The sequence below is a fragment of the Mustela nigripes genome, chromosome 16 (genome assembly GCF_022355385.1).
Source record: "Mustela nigripes isolate SB6536 chromosome 16, MUSNIG.SB6536, whole genome shotgun sequence".
NCBI lineage: Eukaryota > Metazoa > Chordata > Mammalia > Carnivora > Mustelidae > Mustela > Mustela nigripes.
In genome coordinates, this window is record NC_081572.1 from 14788489 (window position 1) to 14807654 (window position 19166).

General features: G+C 52.9%; 1 protein-coding gene across 1 annotated transcript; it reads right to left on the reverse strand.

The window, feature by feature from the left end:
- Window positions 1-71: 71 nt before the first annotated feature.
- Window positions 72-12375, reverse strand: LOC132003318 (angiotensin-converting enzyme-like protein Ace3). Its single transcript, XM_059378676.1, has 14 exons — window positions 12261-12375; window positions 11704-11862; window positions 11340-11427; window positions 10960-11103; window positions 10017-10208; window positions 9805-9902; window positions 9507-9679; window positions 9026-9249; window positions 8758-8902; window positions 7160-7258; window positions 6585-6707; window positions 2852-3024; window positions 1905-2365; window positions 72-339 (listed from the first exon to the last, which is right to left on the reverse strand). The coding sequence occupies exons 1-13, from the start codon at window positions 12315-12317 to the stop codon at window positions 1920-1922; spliced, it is 2121 nt and encodes a 706-aa protein (XP_059234659.1). The 5' UTR covers window positions 12318-12375; the 3' UTR covers window positions 72-339; window positions 1905-1919.
- Between the last annotated feature and the right edge of the window lie 6791 nt (window positions 12376-19166).

Sequence of the window (19166 nt, forward strand, 5' to 3'; positions counted from 1 at the left end):
TGATAAAGACCCTCGGATGCCATTTTGAACATCTAGATTTAATTGATGGACAAGCAAGTTCTTAGGCAGTTAGACACGAAGGAAATATTCCAGTGAAAGAAACTTTACAATGGCGGGTTGGGGAGAGAGGATGGACAAGGAGGCTCAGTGAGGTTTCTGCTGGAGTCCAGATGAGAGGCTTGGAGTCCTGGGCTGGGTGTGCCTTTGCCACGCAGAGCCACAATGCCGGATGGGGGCCTGGCTGGCCACTGTGGCTGGGGAATGGGAAGGCTGCAAGTGTGGCCTCCTAGGGGGGGCAGAGTTGTCCTGGCTGCCCCTTATTTTGGGGGTGCAGGCTGGCTGTGGAGGAAAAGTGGGGCTGTTTCTCGTGGACTCAGAGCAGGATGCTGAGCTCTGAGGGGGGACTTGGGCAGTGGGATACTCATTCATTCACTTTCAGACATTTTCCAAGTCTCCACCATGTTCTATAGCCTGTGCTGGCTAAAGATATTATGCAGGGGCACACTCCTGATGGGTGTCCTGTCCTTACAGAGCTACCAGCTAGTAATGGGGACAAATAAGGACATCACAGCACAGCAAAGTAAAAGCAGTGACAGAAACATCAAATAAGAGTGCTGTGGAGCCTGCAGGCAGAGCAGGGAATTCTTGGGTTTAGCTAGAACTCAGGAAGACTTCTTGAAACCTGGGGCAGAGGTAGGGTCCATGGAGACCTCAGCCAAGTCCCTCTTGTTCCCTGAACCCTTGACATCTGGGTTCAGATCCTTAGCCTAGACAGAGCCAGTCCCATCTTTTCACTGCGCTCCCACCAACTCAGCCGTGGCCCTACTGTCTGTCTCTGCGGTTACTGGTTATGAGGCTACTTGCCTCAAGACTCCCCTAATTTCTGACAGGCACTGATTTTCACCCTTGGGGCCTCATTCCCAACTTAGTGAGCCTACATATATTGGATGTGGCATCCCCGTGGTGGGCAGACCCAGGCGGGAAAGAAAGGGCTAGAAGAGGAAGGAGCAGAGGCTCACTTTCTCTCTCTTTTTTCAAGCTTGTCCCAGACTACTCATTTCCCAAATGCCCTCCTACAGCTCTCTTCATCCCATTTTCCCCTCCCCCACTGAGCCTGGAAAGGTGCTGTTTGCCCTGTGCTCCGTCCCCAGGGCAACAGGCCAGGCAGCAGGTGTGTGTGTGTTGAACAAGGCCATCTCTGGAGCGGAGTGGCTGGAGATGAGCTTTGTTTAAATATTAAAGAAGTCAATCATTAATCAAGCCTGGCTTGGTGCCCAGCTCCCCACTGTCTCCATTTGGGAGCCGGGACTGGGCCAGGGAGGGCCATGTTGCATCTCACACAGCTGGCAAGCAGCTTTTGGGGCTGGATTATGGAGCCCAACACAGGGTAGGCCAGGGGATAAGCAGAAAAATGTGCGAGGTAGCCCACCTCACAGAGCACAGTGTTCATGAACGGGCACTAGTGATTTGTACAGAATGTCCGGTTCTCCTTGACTATGTTTTATAAGGGGATTGAAGCAGTGTCCTGTTTCTAGCCAGAGAGGACAGTCCTTAGGCATGTCCTGGCTCAGCCTCACAGGCTGTGGAAAGAACAGTTTGGGGTATGAACTGGGGTGAGGACTGGATTGGAATGACATAGTCACTGGGTCGCTAAAACCGTGGTTCCTGAGGCCTCCCTAGGGGATAGAGGTTGGTCTGGAAGCCAGAGCATACGTGAAATCACACAAGAGTCAGCAGCCTGCGTACATACATGAGTTCCACACACACAGTTACGAACCCCCATGTACCCAGATCGGCCACAGCTGCACCCAACTGCAGCTGGACACTATGCATGCAAGTGGTCTCCTCCCCAGCCCCTCAGCCCTCTCTGCCTTGCCTGCCCTCCTCTTGCCCTCCAGCCTCACCAGTCGTACTGGTGTCTAGTCCCAGCTCCACCATTCAGCTCTCATCCACGGAGGCTTCCTGTAGTGCTGTGTGAAAATCCGAATGATCAGGCAGATTGAGCACAGCGTCAGGGCCAGGCAGATGCCCAGCAGGATCCACTGTCTTCTGGCAGCTAGGCGGGGCGCCATGGCTACACCCAGGAAGTAGGCCTTGGGCTGTTTCTCGGGGGCACCGGAGTCCCGTGAACCAGTGTCCTGGGCGTTGGTGTCCTGGGACAGTGACCTTTTTTCCCGGGAGTACAACCTGCAGGCCAGCAGTAGGGCCAGCAGGAACATGGCCAAGCTGAGGGCCAGCAACACCCACTGCCCAAATTTGGCCTGGTCAGGGTTCAGCTCCAGACTCAGAAACGTCACCTTGTCTGTGTCTTTTTCTGTGGAAGACATGGGAGTCTTGTAGAGCCGGCAGGAAGAGGGAAAGAGCCCTGGGGTGCCCCAAGGAAATCAGAGACCTGCCTGCCACTGGCCTCCTCCCTCAGCCTCAGGTACCTACCTTCCAAGCCACACGTGAGGGCACTGCCCTGGAAGGAGGGGGAGAAAGAGGAATAGGAGGGAGAGGAGGAGGAGACGGGCATAGATAGGGCTACATCCCTATGGTGCCCAGTGGTGGCTCTGTGCAAGGGTCAGGAGGAAAGAAGCCCACCCTATGCTCAACCGGGCCTTCTAACTGAATGGTGTGCAAGAAAGCAACTGAGCCAGTGGCTGGGCTGTGGGCTGCGGTCTTGGTCAAGGCTGCCTCAGGTGCAGACTGGGCCATGTAGCAACAGGGCTGTTACTTGTTCAAGCCAGGTCGTAGATAGGTTAGGGGTTAAAGCTGGGTTGGGGTGGCACCTGGCCCAGGGCAGTCTGGGGTAGGGCTTGGGGCTGTACCAGAGCTGGCACTAAGGTCATGATCAAACCTTCAAAGGTACAGCTGAAGTCTGGCCAGCCCAGGATCTCCCCATGGCGCACATTCTCGGTGACCAGCCAGTTTAGCAGGGGCTTGAAGTAGGTCATGAGGGCTCTTACGGACACGTCGGGCTGGCCGGTTATCTTCTGCAGAACTTCTGGCCAGGGCCTGCTGGAGCCTAGCTTTAGGGTGTCTCTGGAAGATTGGACACAGCTGTGAGACTGTGTGGGAGTATCAGCCGGTGCTGCTGGGACCCTTTCTTGTGCCCCACTCTGGCGTCACGGCTTTGCCAGCCAGGCTCTTCCCACAGTGCTCAGCGCCAGGGATAGAATCACAAGCTCTGAAATAAGACTGACCTGCATTTGAACTCTGTGGGGCTTCGGGCCAGTGACTTAACCTCCCTGAGTCTCACAGTCCATATTCACAAAATGGAGATAACAGTACTACCTCCTAGGGTTGGCCCGATGATTAAACCATAGTAGGCAGGCGATAAATGTTAGGGGCTTCTTATTATTATGTGATGAACATTCTTCTCCTGGACTCAGAGAGGCATATAGTCTTGAGACACTGTTTACCATGAGGTGCTCTATGTCAGTGGGGTAGGGGCCTTTCTAGTCGCAGGGAGTGTTTAGGAGGACTAGGGAGATGGCCAGCATGGGATGCGCTCTGTGCATTGCCTGAGGCACTGCCTTAATGTCAGCTATCACCCAGCACACCTGGTGTTTGGTGGTGGCAGGGGGACCAGCCTGTGGCTTGGTGGGGGCACAGTGTTTTGCAGAAGCCAAGGTTCTGGGCTGTTCCCACTAGGGCCACCTGCAGAGGCAGTGGGGGGCATAGGTTGATCCTTCTTAATCTGTGTCCGAGTTCTGACCAGGAGAGAGAGGGGCTCTAGAGGCCCACAAGTCAAGACTGTGGAGTCTAGACTAACGGGACCCACGTTCAAGGCTCAGCAGTGCTACTCATGGGCCGTATAACTTCAGGCAATCAACTTAGCTCCTCTTAGCCTCAGTTTCTCCGTCAGGAAAATGGGTCCCGTTGATACCCACCTTTCACCGTGGTGCAGACTAAGCCACATCATGGTGGTGAGAGAAGGCTTTGTAGCATGCACATACTTGTATGCATTGCTTCATAAACAGCAGAGAAAGAATCAGAGGGAAACTAAAAGTTAGTGGATCCTCGACAGAAACCACCAGGGGAAAATGTAGTTAAGATCTGAGAGACATGCAGGGAAAAAGTCAGCAAGATTAAAAGAAAAACAAAACAAAACCCCACAACTAAATTTAGGTAAGAGGATTTTATCAGATGCGGGTCCTGGGAAAAAGGAAGGACCTGATGAGAGAAAAATTTTGACCACTGAAAGTCTGCCCACTTAGAAACAGTGGAACAAGAGGTTTGACCCAAGCCCGGCTCACAGCCAGTGTGGCCGGCACCTGAGACTTGCAAAGGTTGTAACTGGAACCCTCAACTCCAAGGTGGCTACAAGGTGTCCCATGGACAAGGTCGGGCCTACCACAGCAGCCAGATGAGCCAAGGGCTTTGGGAACTTGGATCAAATCCACTTCAACTCTCCATTCCCAGCAGAACCAACCCAGAGCAATCACATATAGGAAGATGAGTCAAATTCTAAGATATATTAAAAAAGCAGCCAAGGGGGGGAAAAAAAAAAAGCAGCCAAGAATCTTGCCCTCCCTCTTCTCCTCTGCAAGCACTCACCCCCCCCACACCCAACCTATATTCCACTCTGCTCTGTGTCATTTCTCCAAAGCTCAGGACATCCTCCTATCCCAGAGCCCTCTCCTCTGACCTCTGCCCAGAAGACGGCATTCAAAGTCCTAAACCTGGAACTTGGGGTCTTCCCTGGCATCCAGGGGTCTGGATAGCCATGTGTGAAGATGCGAGAGCAATGACCAGTGTTGACTGGCAGGTGCTTTGGTGCCATGTCAGATGGGGGGAGCCTCATGTGCCCTGAGGGTGGTGGCAGGAGAGGGTGTGGTGGGAATGACTGAGGTCAGATGTCCCACCCATCACGTGGTGAAGGCTCAGAGTTAAACGTGAGTTGATGTATAGAAAACAGATGTCGCTATTTCTTGCACTTCTGCTTTTGGGGACAGAGATCCCTTCCTTGTCCCCCCGCGGGACCTCCTCACCCTCTCTGCATGTTCACCAAAGCCCTTTCCTACCACACCAGCTCCTTTCTTGTAGTGTGGTCATTATCCTGTGGCCCATTGCCCCCTGCTGGACACAGGGCAGGCTGATTGGCAGGTGCACAACTAAATGTTTGCTGAATGAATAAATGATGGGAAGCCAGAGACATGAATGCAGAGAGCAGAGAGGCCCCTTATGTTCCACACGGTCAGAAAAACTCCAACACGGGCCATCGGCTATCATAAACCCCTGCAGTGTGGAAAGAAGGAAAAGCAAGCAGACTAGGTTGACACTCGGCCTGCAAGGTGCAGCCCCCCCGGGAGCAAAGCCAGGGGAACAGTCCCACAGCTCCAACCGTCCTAGTGGTTCCTGACAAACCCCAGGGTGGAATCAAAATATGCTCCTTACATTTCTGAAGGATACTAAATTACGTGGCTATGTTAATCCTCTGGGAGACAGGAATAAAACTCAAGATCACCTTGACCAATCAGGGAAATGGACCCCCTGAAAAAGGTTGAAAATTGGTGGGGAGAAGACCATGTCAGTGGGTGGGCTCTGCATCTCCGGTGGTGAGAGCACGGACCTTGGAGCCAGTGGACCAAAGTCTAACCTCACCAGACCTGGACCCCTTGATTGGTGGAAGCAACCGTGTGAATGAGAATGCGTTCTGGAGTCAGTTCGGGACTCAAAGTCTGATTTTGCCACTTGCTAGGTGAGTGATGGGCAAACATATTTTCTCTCTTAGCTTTGTTTCATTATTTATGAAATGTGGCTAATCATATCCACTCTGCAGGTTCCGACCTGCTCACGTGAGACCTCCTCAAAGAGCCCAGCCTCTACCAGCAAATGTTCCCCGCCATCGGGTTGGCCCCCCCACCGCCCTCCAGGTTTGCTTTCAGGGCTAAAACCACCTCTGCAGAGGCAGGAATAGAAAGGATGGCTGGATCCCAACTGCAGGAAGAAAAGATTGTGGGTAGGGAGTCAAAGTGGACCACACGCTGACCAGCGCATCCCAAAGGCTGGTGTGAAAGCGACCTGTGTCAGCCTGGGAGCTGCATCCGGGCACCTCCAGGAGGAGGTGGGAAGAGCCGTGTGCACCTGAAGGTGCCTCAATGCTGCCGAGAGTAGGAAAGGATGAAGGGGGTCGGATGGAAGTCTGGATGCCGAGGACAGACTCCAATGTGACTTCCCATTGGGGACAGTTTGATTTATTGGCGTGTGTGTGTGTGTGCGCATGCGCGTGTGGGGAACCATGAGCACAGGTGAGTGAGGGAGTGTGTAAGTAGTGAGTGTGTGCAAACTTGTGTGTGAGAAGGTGCGAGTGTGTGGGTATGAGAATGTGAGAATGACTGTGAATATGAGTGTGTGTGTGTGTGCTGCAGAGGCCAGAGAGTGCATCTGAGCATGAGGGGCTACACACAAGGAAATGGGCTTTGATTATTGTCGGAGAGACTGCAGTCTGACACAAGGAAGAACTTCCCCTACGCTCTAAGGTCCATGAGGCCTGGCTGGGGTACCCAGGGTGACCTGGTGAGGACAAGGGGCCAGGGGCTAAGCATCCAGGCAGGGGCAGGGGGAGCTGAGAACAGACGAGAGAAGAGAGCACTCACTCCAGGAGCTTCCCAGCCATCTTGGAGTTAGAGATGTCACAGCGGTGCAGGGGCCCCACGTGACCCGAGGCCTTGCACAGCGCTTCGTGGAACTGGAACTGGAGCACGAGGCTGAGGAAGTACCTGGGTAGAGGAACGGGAGGGCAGGCTGGGGAGCTGGTGGCAGGGGTGGGAAGCCCAGAGCCATTTGGAGGCTGGCCGCTCTGATGGGCAGGGGCCCGAGCGCTCTGCCAGGGCCAGTCTTTCTGGACGGAGGCTCCTTCGGCAAGGTCCCACCTCAGCCAGAGGCTCCCCTCCTTAGCCTTCTGAACCAGCCCTTGCCTCCTACTTCCCTGCCCTCCTCTTGGGGACAGTAGAAATGGTTTAGAACCTTCCCAACAGCTCTGTCCTCCGTGCAGGAGCTGATCTAAAAGCCCCAATTGTCCCAGGGTGGGCTGTGCAACCCAACAGATAGGTGGGTTTGTGGGGGGACATTCGGATCCAGGGCCTTCCTGGGAATCCTCAGCCCAGTTCCCAAGCACCACTCCCAACCCCCAACTCCCAGAGCTGCCTCTGCTGGCAGGCCCAGACGTTACCGTATGTAGGGCATGCTGGCAGAGATGTGGAACTTGGCACCGGGATCAAAGTCTTCCTCTGTCCGAGGGATGGGGGGGCACAGGCCCTGGTACTTCAACCTGCCAGGGAGAATGGGGGGCCGGTACCACCCAGCTGGGTTCTCAGAGCCTTTTCCCTTAGAAGTATTTGCACAGCTACCAAAAGTGGACTTGGCTGACGCAGGACATTTCATGCACTTTTATAGATGAAATAAATGAATTGAAAACACAGGGGATTGGGAATCAGCGTCAAATGGTAATAGTGGGTAACACTGACTTCCTCTGCGGAGGAAGCATGCTAAGCTCTTCACACAGACTCACTCAACACTAGCATGGTTCTGGGGACTTGGGAGGGAATGGGCTTCACAAGATCTTGCTTATAATCCTAATGATGAAGACGGTTAGAGACCAATCAACAAGATCGTCTCATCTGGCAAGAACAGCCAAGAAGAAAACGGAACAGCATCTCTGTGGCATAGAGCTGTTATCATTCCCAGTTTACAGATGAGACCAAAGTTTAGAGGTCAAGGAACTGGTGGGAGGTCATAGAACTAGTCACTGGCAGATCCCATTAACCCTCTGGGCTGTGTGACTGTGGGAAAGTTACTGTCACTGAGCCTTGTTGCAAAATGTTGTCTAAGATGGGGGTAAAATGATCCATCCCTGGGATGAGACAAAGTCTATGAAAAGTTCTCATTGTTTGATTATTGGCTCACTGGTCGCCTCTGAGGCATGCTCTGCGGTCGACAGACAGTGGGGCGGTATCTCTCCCGGTTGACAGAGCCTTCCGGCCCAGGAACTTGCCACCTCTCTCCCTGTGCCCCTGGATTCCCCCATATTGGTGGTGGTAGGTGCAGCTGACCCAGGAAGGGAAAGGGCCCCTATGGGTAAGCCCAGATGGCTAGTGGGGTTTGCCCTTGGAGGAGAACAAGGTCAAGACTCTGCCAACCTCACTAGCGAGCCTGGGGCCTGAATTCGGCAGGAGGCGGTGGGGAGGGCTAGGAGGGAGAGTGGACAAAGAGAGGAGCACCCAGCTTTGCCAGGCTGGGGTGCCGTGGGACCGTGGGCTGCTCACGCATTCTGCTCCTGTGAATGACCCTGGGACGTTGCACAGGATCAAAGAAACAGAAGGGCCTCCTGCAGAGCGGGCAGCCCCTTCATGGTCACCCCAAACCACGCTGTGCCTGGCAGACTTGAGCAGGTCATACTGAGGCCTGGTGGAGATGGGGTGCCCTGGCCATCCATTAGCCCATCAAACAGCCAGTGGTCGGGTGAGAAGATGTACCGTGGATGCCCCTTGCTCAAGCGGGGTGCTGCCTGACTGCCTGCGGGCTCTTTCAGCAGCCAGTTCTGACCCTGAACATGCCTAAGGATGCTAAACCAGAGGCAGGTGTGTGTGTGTGTGTGTGTGTGTGTGTGTGTGTGTGTGCGCGTGTGTGTGTGCAGTGGCTGGGTTGAGCCCTGCGCGGAAGATCATAGAGAGGACACGGCATGGGCAGTGTCCATGAGGCTGACCCGGAAGCCCGGCCCACCAGGGGGCAGAGGGGGCGGAGAGCCCAGGGCGGCCATCCTCTTCCCACCTGAGGTTCCACCACTCCTGGTTGTAGACGTCCTTCCGGATGGTGCCATCAAAGACCTTCCAGCGGAACAGGTCCATCAGGTAGGCGAAAGGGATTAAAGCAATCTTCTCCAGGGCAATGCCCATCAGGAAATTGACCTCCTCCTCTGGGGAAGAGGGCACAGTCAGGAGGTGGCCCCTGGCTCACCTTCCCTTCAGCTTTTCCCAGAGAGCCCAGGGGGCAGCCTCAGGCTTGGCGGCCCTGCTACGGTTCTCTTGGTCCCCATCACCTGAGTCCTGGTGCTGGTGGCTGAGCAGGCCTCTGTTGAGCAGGTGCTTGTGGGAAGAGGCCGAGAGGGTGATCATGGACCCCACGGCCTCTTCAAAGGCTGGGTTGGCGCCTGCGCGGAAGATCATAGAGAGGTTCTTGTACTGCAGGAAGTACTGGATATGGCCCATCTGGTGGAAGATGGAGAGCAGGTCTTCTATGGTCACCTCGGTGCACTTCTTTATCCTAGGGTTAAAGGGCAGGGGTCAAGGAGCACGGGGAGGCCCTGGGACAAGGGGAGATCTCTGGATTCAGACTCCACGGAGGGACTGGGGCAGTTGGGCTGGAGACCATCAGGGCCTTGGGTGCTGTCGCTTCTCACTCTGGGTACCCCTCACCCACGTTACCAGCTCACATCCCCTTCCGCCCCCCCCCCCCCCCCGGGGCTTCAGCCCTGAAGGGTAAGAGAGGGGCAGGAGGGTGGTGCTGGCGCAGGGTGAGACCTGAAGTCCTTGCCGTTGTAAAAGTCCCAGGCGGAGGCGTGGCACTCCACCTCCCGTCCGTCAGTCGGCCTTTCCATCATTGATTTTTTCCAGAAGCTGGGAGGGGTGGAAAGCAGCCCCAGGGAGATGAAGAACTTCTCCGCCTCTTCGAACATTTTGGAGGGCTTCCAGTGCTGTGGGGAAGAGGGGCTGCATGGGGCCCTGCCCGGGGAGCGGGGGGGGGGGGGGGGGGGGGGGGGGGGGGGTGGGAGGGGGGGGCAGCGCCAGCAGGGGCAGAGGGATCCCCTGCAGTACTAACCTGGCTTTTCATGTTCTTCGTGATATCCTCGGGGGGCTTCTTCGGGAAGGGCAGGACCAGGTCTAAGATGTTGACCCAGGACTGAGCCCACATGTTCCCTGGAAGGGGCGTGCAGGAGCTCAGAGGAGTCTGGGGAGCGCCCCTGCCTTTGCTGGGGGCCAGCCTGGAGGCCCACTCTGGCCACCCCACTCTGCAACCAGCAAGGGCTTTACCCAGCAGGTGAGCAGGGATGGGCCCCCTCGGGTCAATAAGCTCGGGCCCGTAGTAGCGGTGCAGGGCCCGGCGCACGTAGGCGTGCAGGTTCAAGTACAGCGGCTGCAGCTCCTCGTAGAGCTGCTCCAGGTCCTGCTCCAGCGTGTTGGACTCATACTTGGACCGCCACAAGGCCCCCATGTCTGTGTAACCTAGGACAGGGGAGGGGGAGCTCAGAAGCACTCACCACCCACCCTTCCTGCAGCGCCGGCCTGGCAGGCAGGAGACCCGGGCACTTTCTGGGGAAGCCCTCTTCCTCAGGCTCTTCATCTGCCAAATGGGAAATGTGCCTCCCAAGGTCAAGTTCAGACTGGATGAGATCAGGGGTGGAAAAGCTCTTGGCAAAGTACACACTGCGGGCTCCTACCGTGCCTGGTTGGATAGGACCCAATGAGGCCCTGGTCCTCACGCCCCCCTCGAACCCCACCTGTCCAAGCCCTAAGACCATCTGGCTCCTCTCAGATCCTCCCATCGTGGGGCCTGGGCGGCTCTTCCACTTCTGTTTGCCTTCTTTCAGGCCTTGGGAAAGTGTCTCGAGGCCTTTCCCTTCCCCTTCTCTCTGGGCACTCGTCCAGAGATGTGCATTTGCACAAATCTTGTCTGTCCCCCAGACCGTAGGCCCTGCCTAGGAGGATGGGCATCTTCTGTCTTTTCACCCACAAATCTTTAGAACCTCTCCAGGGCCTGGCACACAGTAGGTGCTCAAGCAATATCTGTAGACCAACGGTGGTAAATGAAACCCCTTTGCTTCCCCCAGCTGCAGGGCTCAGGGTCCCCATCTCCAGGTCCTACTATTGCCCTTATCCCCTGCAGAGTCTGCTTTGCCCTTCCCACTGAGGCCTGCACCCTGTGCCATCTGCGCAGACTGGGCTGGCCGGGGTGGGGGGGGGGTGGGGGCCTCACCGTTGAGCTTTGCAGCCTTGTTGCTGAGCTGCACGTAGCGCTCAAAGGTCATGCGGAGCTGACGACCCACAGCATCCCGCCAGCCCTGCCAGGCCCACAGCAGCTCCTTCTGGTCCCGGGAGGTGGCCATGATTTCTTGGAGGTCTATGCCAGGGGGAAAAGGAGCCAAGGTGGGACCCGCCCACTCCTGCCTGCCTCCTGCCCTCTCCTGCCTCAGGCAGACCCCTACTTCCCCCCCCCCCCGCCACACCCTCCAACAAGTGAGTGCCACTGAGGCAGGGAGGACGGTGAGGGGTCGATGAGGGGTCAGGGCTACGCTTGTGGAAGGGGCCCATGCTGGAGACTCTGGGGTTGGACTGGGACGAGGCTTGGGGGCTCACCAGGCTCCAGGGGCAGGCAGGGTCCCTCATTCAGGCACACCTGGGCCATGCTGTATGTCGTCTCCATGTAGGTCAGAAGCTGGTTGTACTGGGGTGGGGCAGGTGTCACCTAGAGCAGGCCTGTACCCGTGGGCCCACCCCCAGCACTAGCCCCACCAGTGGGAGGGGCAGGCCTGTCTGAGGCATCCTCTGCCAGCCTCTGTTTCTCTCCGCCCACCCCCCACCACCCAGGAAGCTCTAGCCCTGCCCATCCCCCCTCCCCGCCCCCCCCCCTGCCCAGGCAGTCTGGCTTCCCTCCCGGCCAGCCCACCCACCCCTGGGGTGGGGAGCATGTGCCTGGAGACCTGGGGGCTCCGTCCATCACCTCCCGGAGCTCGTCCTGGGGCAGGGCCGCCTTGTCTATGGTCTGCAGCTTACTCAGCATGCGCTTCACAGCCGGGTCCTGGAACCTGGAGGTCTTAAACAGGCGGGCCCGGGTGCCAAAGTACAGCATGTGCCGGGACCTCTCTGAGTCCTTGTGCAGCTGGAATGAGGGTCACCATATTTACCATGGGAAGTTGGGGGAGGGAGGAAGGGCCCCACATGGAACTCCAGGGTCACAGTCCTCCCAACCTCCTCCCAAAGCCTCCTTTAAGGGGTCACAATCACTGGAAATTTGCTAAGAGGGAGAAGGGGAGGAGCCTGGGTCCTTAAAAGCAAGGAGGTGATATTTACAAGGGGAAAGAAACCAGAGATTCTGGCCCAGGGAGCTTCTGGGACCAGCAAGAGGCCCAGAGCTTGCAGCCTGCTTTGACATGTACTTTGGGGATTCCCTCCTTCCTCTAGCTCTGGACAGGGGACAGAAGGTATGGTTCCCCCAATCCCCCCAGATCCCTGAGGAGAGCAAGGGGAGAAGGGGCTGGAGTTGAGGTGGTACCACACCATCTCCTCCCGATTTTTCTTGGTGATGTTGGTGACATAGTTCCACGTGGCCTCCATGAACTGGTTCCACACAACCTGGGCGGTATGTTCATAAAACTGCAGGAACGCCTTTGCCACGGTCTCATTGTAGAACTTGTCTGCGGAGAAGGAGGTGGGCATCATGATGTCCTGGGATGGGCCTGCCCCTGACTGGTCCCCTTGTCTGGTCCCCAGTTCCTTCAGGTCCCAGCCCCACCTAAGCTCTGATCATCCTCGGTCCTGAGCCAAGGCAAAAGCTGCCCATAACAGAAGAGCACGAATAGGGAAGGTCCATGGCAAGTCCATCTTGTGCCCATGGCCAAGAGAACAGCAGAGCTGGGTGAGGCTGTGGGCCAATCGCAGTCCAGCTCCATATTGTGACATCAGGAGCTGAAGGGTTAGCCATGGAATGTCAGAACTGGAAAACCTCCACCCACCTTCTGGTCCAACCATTCCCATTTTACAGGTGAGGAGACTGAGGTCAAGCCACATGACCTGGTTCACACAGCTAGTGAGTGGCAGAGCCAAGAAGAGAACCAGGGCTCTTGATTTTTAGGCCAAAGCTTATTTTGGTCCACTTGGTCACTTTTCTTTGGCATTGGAACCACCCTTGGACCTTGGCCAGGGATTGGTGAGACCCCCTGCCCTCCGCAGGCTGGCATTACCTCTAAGAAGGTGGATAGAAGGATGAATGGGTGAGTGAATGGATAGAAGTATGGAAGTGATGTCTCTGGGTCTCTGGAATCTGGAAGCCCAGTTGTCTCTCCCTGTTCTTTTGACCTAACCTCTTATGCTCTCATTATTGGCCTCCTTCTCTCTTATGGGATGTGTGATCATCCCTCGGGCGACGCAGGACCCTTCCTCCCTTCCCCTTGTCCTTAAATCTGTTTCCCCAGAGATAGTCTCATGCTAGGAGTTTGCAGTCAGGAGGAAGCACAGAGGGCAGAGGGCTGTGAGGGCTCTGGGGAATGAGTGGTTGGCACCTTCCACTCAAGATGCATGTCCCTGAGTACCTGAGCTTGCTTGGAACACCAGCTGGCAGGACCCCAGCTCTCTGCTGGCCTGGTGACTCCCCACTAGCCTGACACACTTAGTGTGTGGGAGATGAGCCCATCTATCTCCCTTCAAGATTTTTTGCTCAGATTTGCTTTCCTCCACACTCACGTGCCCTCGACCCTATGTTCCTTTCACTCCCCCTTCTCAGCCCAGGTGTACCCACAATCTCCCAGACTCTTCACCTCTTCACCTGAGCCAACGTCCCCCAGAGAAACTGACCAAATAATTCTCCAAATATGATGCTATGATCAAAATTATTTAAAACACCAGGAAAAAAAAATCAGTGACAGTTTTGGATAAGCTGGCTGACCGAGTTCTGCTTCAAGCATATAGACATGCTTGATAAAATACAGAATTTTGTTGTTAACGATAGTCATCATGCTGTACCTTACGTTTCCCGGAACTTATTTATATCATCACCAGCAGCTGAGGCCTTTTGCCCACCTTCACCCGTTTCTCCCACCCCCACTTCTGGCAACCACAAATCTGTTCTCGGTTCAGTTTTTTACCACTTTTTCATTATCCATTCACCTGTCATGAGACATGTAGGTTGTTTCCGTGTCTTGGTTATTGTAAGTTGCTTTGCAATGAACACAGGAGTGCAGATAACTTTTCAAGACTGCAATTTCATTTTCTTTGTATAAATACCCAGAAGTGAAATTGTTGGGTCATATAGTGTTCTATTTTTGACTTTTTGAGGAAGCTCTATACCGTTGTCTCTAGTGGCTGCCAATTCGCATTCCCACCAACAGCACACAAGAGTTCCCTTTTCTCCCCATCCTTGTCAGCACCTGTTATTTCTTTTTGATAACAGCCCTTCTACCAGGCATGAGGTGCTATCTAATTGTGGTTCTGATCTGCATTTCCCTGATGTTTAGTGATGTTGGCCACCATTTCTTGCACCTGTTGGCCATCTGTATGTCGTCTTTGGAAAAATGTCTATCCAGTCCTCTGCTCACTTTTTAATTGGAGTGTGTGTTTTGAGTTGTAAGAGTTCTTTATATATTTCAGCTATTAATCCCTTATCAGATATGTAATTTGCAAGTATTTGCTCCCACTTCTGTAGGCTGCCTTTTCATTTTGCTGATGATTGACTTTGTTGTGTAAGAGCTTTTTAGTCTGATGTCATCCCACCTGTGGATTTTTACTTTTGTTGTCTTTGTTTTTGGTGTCAAATCCAAAAAATGTCCTTGGCAAGACCAATGTCTAGGAGCTCACCACCTATGTTTTCATAAGAGTTCTATGCCTTCTGGCCTCATGCTTATGTCTTTAATCCATTTTCAGTTGATTTTTTCTCATGCTGTAAGACAGGACCCCAGTTTCATTCTTTTGCATGTGGCTGTCCAGCTTCCCCAACAGCATTTATTGAAGAAACTATCCTTTCCCCATTGCATATTCCTGGTTGTTTTGTCATAAATATGCTGACCATATATGGATGGGTTTATTTGGGGGCTCTCTATTCTGTTCCATTGATCTACATGTCTGTTTTTATGTTAGTTCCATACTGTTTTGAATACAATGACATAGTTTGAAGATAGGGAGTGTGATGCCTCCAGCTTTATTCTTCTTTCTCAAGATTGCTTTGGCTATTTGGGCTTAAAAATAGTGCTTTAAAAAATATTCATTTATTTGAGAGAGAGAGTGTGAGCACAGAGGGAGAATGAGATGGAGAAGTAGACTCCCCACTGAGCAGAGAGCCCCATGTGGGTCTCAGTCCCAAGACCCCACGTTCACAACCTGAGCTTGAGGGCAGAAGCCTAACTGACTGAGCCACCCACGTGCCCCCAACATAGTGCTTTTTAAAATGCAAAATACAGAGCTGAGATGGGAAGCAAGAAAGGGAACTGTTCAGATGCTGGGGAGACAAAGAGGGTTCATGCCACAGTGAGTGGGGGCCATATGGGAGTACGTCCATGTTCAAAGTGCTGCAGCATGGCGGCCTGCAGGGGGAGAGCTGATCCTCCGTTGAGCTGAGAGCTGGCAGATGGCTTCCTTTCTAAAGGGGTCCTACAAGAAGCAACCATGAACCTGACCCTGGGGACAGCTTCACAACACATGCACATGCTGTGTGCATGTGACCCTGAAGAAGAATGTTCCCACTGAAACCGGCTCATAGGTCAAATGACCAAGAGAAAGGGCAGTGTCTTGAGGGTCAGTGGTGCTCACCAGTCCCCTCTGAGACCCTTTGAGAGCTTTTAGTATAGGCATCCTTGTAAAAAACACATGAGGTATGTACTGTGATCAACACTTCTACTTTACAGATGAGGAAACGGAGGCACAGAGAGGTTGAGGAACTTGCTCACAGTCACACAGCTGGCAAAAAGTGGAGGTGGGACTCAAATCCCCATGCTCTGGCTCCAGAGCCTTTGCTAAATGACAGACACACATGAGGAAGGACAGGTCTTGGAGCAATCCGGAAAGGACTTAAAATACAGATCTTTACACCATGTGGAAAAAGTAAATGAAACTGGATTAAAGACCTAAACATAAGAGCTAAGATCATGAAACTCTTTCAAGAAATCACCCGGGAAAGGCTTTCTGACATTCGATTTGTCAGTGCTATCTTGGCTAGGACACCAAAAACACAGACGACAATGACAATGAAAACCAAACTGGACTTCATCAATTTAAAAAACCTTTGCACATCAAAGGATGTTAACAACAGAGCACAAAGACAACCCACAGAAAGGGAGAAAGTGTTCATAAATCATACATCTGGTAAGTGATTCAGATCTGGAATATATAAAGAACTCCCAAACTGGACAATTATAAAAAACAACCACAACAACTCAATTCAGCAGGGGGCAAAGGACTTGAATAGAAATCTCTCTAAAGAGGAGGTATAAACAGAAAATAAGCACTTGAAAAGATACTATTATTAATTATTAGAGAAATACAAATCAAAACCAGAAGATACTGCTAGGATGATTATTACCAAACCACCCAGGAAACCTCATCTGTTGGCCAACACATGGAAAAACTGGAAGCCTTGTGCATTGCCTCTGGGAATATAAAATAGTGCAGCCACCGTGAAAAGTAGTGTGGTGGCTCCTTAAAAAATTATAGGATTACCATATGATCAAGCAAACCCAATATGGGGCCCACATTCAAAAGAATTGGAAGCAGAGACTTGAAAAATGTGGTGGTGATGGTTGCAGGACAGTATGAATGTCCTCAGTGCCCCTGAACTTGCGCTTAAAGACATAATGGTATAGTGTATGATAAGTACATTTTACCATGACTTTAAAAAAGTACAGATCTTAAAGTGATAAAAGAAGGCATAGAATCCATGAAGCAAGAATGGGCTTTTGTGGGGCGCCTGGGTGGCTCAGTGGGTTAAGCCGCTGCCTTCGGCTCAGGTCTTGATCTCAGGGTCCTGGGATCGAGTCCCGCATCAGGCTCTCTGCTCAGCAGGGAGCCTGCTTCCTCCTCTCTCTCTCTCTCTCTGCCTGCCTCTCTGCCTACTTGTGATCTCTCTCTGTCAAATAAATAAATCTTAAAAAAAAAGAATGGGCTTTTGTGAACACACAGGAGATTTGAAGGAGAGATGCAAAAATGAAAAAAAGAGTTATGACATCGGAACCACATAAATCCCTACGGGCAGGAGAAGCCGCAGATCGAAATGCAGAACCGGAGCCTTCAAAGACATGACTGGGGAATCCCCTGGAATGCAGGACAGAGAAAGAGATGAGAACTACGAGCAAGGATTTGGGGGACACAGAGGGCAACAGAGAAAGCTCTGAGCAGCATCTGCTAGGAGTCCCCGGAGAGGACCCTGGCTAGGAGGGGAAGAGTGACATTCAAAGAGATGATGCCCTCATTTCCAGAACTGTAGGAAGCGGAGTCCCCAAGTGAACAAGCTCATTGCACTCTAGGGAAGTCGATGGCGCAGAAACCACAGAAAGTTCCTGGAAGGCACCGGAGGGAAATGTGTGCACTCAGCAGTCTCCAGCACGCTGCTCTGGACCTTTCCCTCCACCTGTCTAGTGAGAGGCTGATGTCTGCTTGACTTTCCTGCTCTCACAGTCCGTGACTGGGGGAGGTGATGTATTCATTATCAAGAGAGGGAACTCTATACAGAAAGTTGCATATTATCTCACCTAATCTTCGCAGCAACATATTATCTCACCTAATCTTCGCAGCAACCATGTTTCTGCTATTTTGCAGTAAATAGGAGGATTTGCAAGAACCGTTTCATAGGCTCAGAAAATAGAATTCTCCAGGTTACATAGGTGGTAATTACAGAGACAGGATTTGACTTGGGCATAATCCCAAGCCACTAGATTCACTTATATTAGAGCCAACGTGGGACAAGAGAGGCTTTGAGAGATCAGAGAAACTGTCCAGCAACTATGCTCATCTTTGGCCCTCATAGGTAAGAGCTGGTCACGGAGGAGTGATCAGCCATCAGACATTAGCAGGTGCAACACAGAGAAGGGCTCAGACTTCAGGACCACTGGTAGAAAATGCCAGAATGACCTCTCTTTCTGCTGTCACCCCCTACCCTTCCTCTGCCTTCTTCCAGGTAGACCCAAGGAGGAAGCAACAGGAATCTAAGCAATTTTAGTATTTTTAAAGGTGCAGGGGATTAAGCTGGTCAGGCTGACCCCAATGTTAAGTTTCTTTGTCCTCGGTCTGTGGCTCAGAACTCCGGGTGTTGAGTGCTGGTGCCCTCAGGCTGTTTTACCAGCTGCCACAGGCAGAGGAACTCCCTGCTTTCACAAAGATAGGAAACTGGGTGTTGTGACAATGATCTTTGTCTGGCAGAGGGGCAGCTTTTGAAACACCAGGCTGGGGAGGAGAGTAATTAAAAAGTCATTGGTGGTAGAAGGCTTGGACCTATTTAGAAGATGTGTTTATAAATTCCATTGTCCTAAGTAATCATAAACTTCTACCCTCTTGCATATCCAAAATACCTCAACTCCACATCCTGCTCCGTGGAACAGGCCCCTAGGACCTAGTCTGTGCACAACACACACACACACACACACACACACACAGCAGCTGGAGATTGGGAGTAAAAAAAAAAAAAAAAACCTGTGGACTAAAGGATATTGGGGGACAGTTATTGGGGGCTCAGCCTGGCTGGGGTCAAGACATCCCCAAAGCTGGGAAAGGCTCTGGGCCCAGCGTCCTGAGGGAGGGAACCAGGCTTACAATGGGAGCCTCTGGCCCTGGAAAACTGCCAACTTCCCTTTGGCCAGGTTCTAGACCTGGCATTTAAATATCTGAAAAACAGATTGTATGTTAACTGGGAAAAGGATACACAACTGTCACATACGATGATCTCATTTAAAATATGTGCTGAGAAAAACAGTGGACAATCAGCTGTCAACACTGCTTGTCTCTTGGTGTTCATATAAAGGGCTTTACTCTTCTTTGGTTTTCTCTATTTTCCGAATTGTCTATGATAAAGTCATTAAAGCGTCCCTCAGAATTCTACTCCCTCAAGCCCACCTTGGCTTCCTGAGGGCAGGCTCAGGGTGAGAGTGTGAGCTCAGGGGAGGGCAGGGGCGACCTCTGGCAGTGAATCCCTGCTCGAGCACTAGCTCCTGCCAAGCTCCAGCATTTAGGGCCCCTCTCCCGCTGAGGAGAAGGGATCTGGCCCGGGACCCCACGGAGGATACTCAGGGAGCTCCGTCTAGACACACAAGCAGACGTGGAGCCTGAGGCGACCATGGGGGGAACAGTGCTGTGCCCTCAGGGAGTCAGACACATGCAAGGCTTCTCCGCCAAGGAACCAGAGGACAGCTGGGAGCCTTCCATTTTAAAGACCTGCCATTTTAAGGGAACAGTTGGGGCAGGGTTCCTGAGGCAAGTGGAAGGGCAAGG

Coding starts and splice junctions, on each gene's coding strand:
- LOC132003318 (XM_059378676.1), bottom strand. CDS start 12,317: ATGGAGGCCACGTGGAACTATGTCACCAACATCACCAAGAAAAATCGG. Junction 6,708..7,159: donor GCCAGCATGCCCTACATACG/GTAACGTCTGGG, acceptor TCCTCTACCCAG/GTACTTCCTCAGCCTCGTGC. Junction 3,025..6,584: donor ATGGCTGGGAAGCTCCTGGA/GTGAGTGCTCTC, acceptor CCAATCTTCCAG/AGACACCCTAAAGCTAGGCT.